The 4,520-nt window shown below is 32.5% G+C and overlaps 1 protein-coding gene across 1 annotated transcript in view; it reads left to right on the forward strand.

The window, feature by feature from the left end:
* The window catches only part of LOC107490454 (leucine-rich repeat extensin-like protein 4), a gene marked incomplete in the record, with an annotated part of 3,052 nt that extends 1,881 nt beyond the window's left edge, over positions 1-1,171 (forward strand). The window contains 2 exon segments of the mRNA XM_052261941.1: positions 1-315; positions 349-1,171. Coding sequence (XP_052117901.1) covers positions 1-315; positions 349-461 — 428 coding nt within the window.
* Positions 1,172-4,520: the final 3,349 nt, after the last annotated feature.

The following is a 4,520-nucleotide window of genomic DNA, read 5'->3' on the forward strand; positions in this document are numbered from 1 at the left end:
CCCCACCACCACCTCATTCGCCACCGCCACCACATTCACCACCACCTCCACCACCTCACCACTCACCTCCGCCACCACCTCATTCACCACCACCACCCATTTACCCTTACCTCTCACCACCGCCACCACCTCCTGTCCACTCACCTCCTCCACCAGTCTATTCACCACCACCACCATCACCGCCCCCACCATGTATAGAGCCGCCACCACCTCCTCCACTATGTATAGAACCACCCCCACCACCACCTCCGCCTCCCCCTTCGCCACCACCATGCGAAGAGCATCCACCACCACAACCATCACCACACCCTGCACCTTACCATCCACCACCATCGCCACACCCTGCACCTTACCATCCACCGCCATCACCATCACCGCCACCAGCACCTGTATATGAAGGGCCCTTGCCACCTGTTATCGGAGTCTCGTATGCATCACCACCACCACCACCTTATTATTGATTCTTTTGAGAACTTCCTCCTCTAACCCCACTTTCTCCCTCTACTCTCTCTCTACCAAACACCATAAAAAAAATTCACATTTTTACTACTGGGGTGGATGATGTTAATTTTCTTCTGTACCAAAATTATTGTTATTATTATGCGATTCTCGTCGCTTTTGGGGCTTCAATAATAAACCAAACAGAAGACATGGGTTTGTTGTTTTTTCTTTTAAATATTTTTATGTCGTTTATGGGTCCATAGATAAACATAGAAGAAGAAGAAGAATTCGAAGGAGGATGAAGAAGAAGAGGTTATGGTGGAATTGAGGTAAGAGGAGAAAGTCTCTCTCCCATATTGATCTGAAATTGTTATGGATATTCTGAGTTGTCAAAAAAATAATAAGAAAAAAAACACAAGAGAGTAAGTAGGTTGCAGTGAAAGAAAGAAAGGAAAAAAAAATGTATGTATAGGGATGGATCATGGATGAATTCGGAGATCATAATTCTCGGCTTCAATGGCAGTGGTTACTTGTTGATGCTACTGCCCTTGTTTCTGGAGTTTATTGTCATTGTCATTGTCTCTTTCATATCATACTCTTTTTTTTTTTAATTTTATTTTTTCTTGATTTTTTTCTTTATTTCTTTTGATTTGCAATTTATAGTATAATTTATGAACATTTCATCATCTTGTATTGATTTTCAGAATTGAGCCTTGATTTCTTTCTCTTATATGTATATGTCTTAGCTTACTATACTATTTCGACAATAAATCTGCATCAATATTCATCTGAGGTTTCAGTCATTAAAGTTTTCTTAATGTATGTGATGAAGAACTGATGATAACTTTTAATATGGAAATTTAATTCCTACTGTACATACTATTTTTGTGCCAATGTGATATAGTACGTATATTTCTTGCAATATTTCGTTACATTTTTTTTAATCTTATCGATGACATTCTAATTCTCTTACGCGCAATGGTGCATAATTGAAACATAATCGTTGATAGGGGGAGAGAAAATTAGTAAGATAATTGCTGAATTGAATGTTGTCATAATTAAACTATAGTTTAGATTTAGGCCTGCAATTATGATGATTATTGTTGTTAGGGTTTGGCTATCATATCTTTTAATTAATTATTTTAAGTCGTGTCTTTAATGCATATATAAGTGAAACTTTTATTATGACACTAATAATATAAATAGCTGATTTTAACTAATTTTTTTTTTGTTACCACACATTTCTTAATAAAAGTCTATGCTTTGAAAATGATCCCTCAATCAAAGGGTTTAGGGTAGCAGCAGTGTGAACAACACTGTTCAAAATTCCAGTTAATGGGGATGGTGGGGCCACAAAATAGGCCATCCCAAGAACCATTCATTCATTAAGGGGGGAGGAGCCTCTATTTATTTAATTTTTTCATTTGATTAATGATATGATACTACACTTTAACCATGTGCAAGCCTTTATCTTAGCATTTGGGATTTGAATTCAAAAATCTTTTTTGCTTAATGCACACTCTTACTTACTTTTCTCCCACTGTTGAGTTCATCAAATTCTCAATTAAGATTACAACTTAGAAGACTCCTGGAATAATGGTATATATAATTTCAACTTTAATGTAGCCACCGACTCCAAAGTCTTCTCACGCGAGACCAAGACTTGTTTGTTTCTTTTGTTGCTTTGGTTTCTCACTCGGTTTGCCTTTTTTGCCTTTTGCTTTTTACTGCTTGTATTACCCCTTTCAAGTTTCAACCACTTCTTTTACTCGGGTTTTGGTCACTCAAACCAGACCCACACATAGAAGAACGGTTGGGTGACATGAAAATAAATCTGAAAAGGAAACAAAACTAACAATAATATGCCTGCGATTTCCTATTATAAGGCCGACATTCTCAATAATAAAATTTCTAAAGTGAAAAATATTTCATTCTAAGAGCTACTTTAAAAATTCAATTAGGTCTATTTAATTTTAATTTATTAGTACGATCTAGATGATCAGTCTTAAGAAATTTATTAAAAATTTCACATTTTTTAGAGATAAAATTGCTAAATAATTTATAAGTGTGAGATATTCTTTAATAAGTTAATTTTTAGGGCTTACGTAGATTTACTCCATCTAAATTTTAATATCTACACATCATCATGACCTCTTTTTTAATTTACTAGAGGTAAATTATTTTTTTGCTTGTGAGCAAATGACCCATTTTTAGGCTAGTTAGAGTTTATGTTTCTATTGGTTTAAAGTTTAAACATGTTCACATAATAACATATCGCCCTTAAATAATCTAAGTAAATAGTTAGAGTAACTTAACAATACGTTAACTACAACACACGCGGTGGTTTTAAACCGCCGCGAATAAATTTCCGTAAAAAAATTGCGGCGGTTGATAGTTGTCGCAAACATTCGTGGGAAATTACTTTTGGATGATATAGCGGCGGTTCTAAACCGTCTGCAAAACTGTTTGCCGCAAAATTCATGATTTGTGGCGGTTATGCCAGCAATTGCTAGAAATCGCCGCAAAGTGTGATTCCCGCACCTTTATGCGTTGCGGTTTATGTTTTGCTGGTAATTTGTTTAGCGGCAATTTAAAACCGCTGTAATTCAACAATTAAACTGCTGCTAATCTACGCATGTCCTATAGTGATTTAAATGAAAGTTAGACACATTCGATTTGGTTAAATTAATACACACAACAATACTTTATATACATATATATGGATCATTCTAGTATGCTTATTTTATAGTGATTATAGTGATTATAATATTTTAAAAAATGCTGCTAAAATTAAAATAACACTTTTTTAAAAAGTGTTATTAAAATATAAAAAAGTGATTTTAATTTTAATAATATTTATATAATCGTAGCCATCGTAGCGCAATCATATTAAAATCCATATATATATATTGTAAATTATATTAACAACTTTCTCATAAACATTACATATATAGATTCTGTAAGGAGATTATGTATAATATTACTTAAGATGATGATATCGCTACTCTTATTTTTTATAATATCCCTCTAGATATAATTTATTTATTGTATGTTTATATGAATTCGAAAAAAATTATCAAAATAAAAATATCAATATTCATTTCTTATTAGTCTATTAGCTAATGTCGAAGTAATTTCAATACAATTTATTTTATCAAAGTTCAACGGCTTGATAACTTTTTTTTTTTTTTAAATCAGGGCAACCTCTAGCCCTAGTAATTAAATTAAGTGTACTATTTCAAAAGGGACATACATTTACCAAGAGGCATTTGGTTCCTTATCTTGTGGAATATAAATAGCAATGGAGTTCTCATTTTTAATGACAACTTCTACAAAGGAAGTTTCCTCTTCTTTAGTTACATTGTCCGTGGTTTATCTTTTCCTTTATTATTCATTCTTTTTTGTTAGATGAGAGACACGAGTTGATTAGAAATATATAGTTATCCCTCTTTCGTACTAGGGACAAGGGTAAGTGGCAAAGAATAAATTTTATTTGCACTATCATAAAGATGAGCATTTGTTGCTATTATTTATTCTTTAACATGCACTTAAATTCTTAATTAAGGGAGAAGATTTTCAATTAAGTATACTATATTTCATTATGCACTTTTCTTTATTATGCACTTTTCTTTCCTTGAGAAGAAATAATATTGGGAAGAAAGGAAGGGTAAATTAATTAACGGAAATGTTAGAAAGATTAAAAAAAATCAAAATGGAAGGGTAAATTAATTAAAATTTTTATTTAATATATAGAGTCTTAACACATCATTAATTAATCTTACTTTAATGATTCCTTTTAACTCACAATACTAATTATTTCTCAATTTACTAATTATATACTATTTAAAATGATATAATTTTAATAATTTAATTTCTTTTAAAACAAATGTCTGTTTTGTTTCTAGATATTAAAAATTGAATGTTGGAGGATAATTATTTGCAGTAAAAATAAGAGAGTGGAAAAATAAAGGCAGAGAGGTTCCACTTGTCCTTTGTAGAAAAAGAAGGGATAGTGACGTAAATGGAAGGGGCCCTCCATATGTAATATTCACATGGGCTTGTAGAGGCTTTTCACATCC

Source organism: Arachis duranensis, chromosome 5 (genome assembly GCF_000817695.3).
Source record: "Arachis duranensis cultivar V14167 chromosome 5, aradu.V14167.gnm2.J7QH, whole genome shotgun sequence".
NCBI lineage: Eukaryota > Viridiplantae > Streptophyta > Magnoliopsida > Fabales > Fabaceae > Arachis > Arachis duranensis.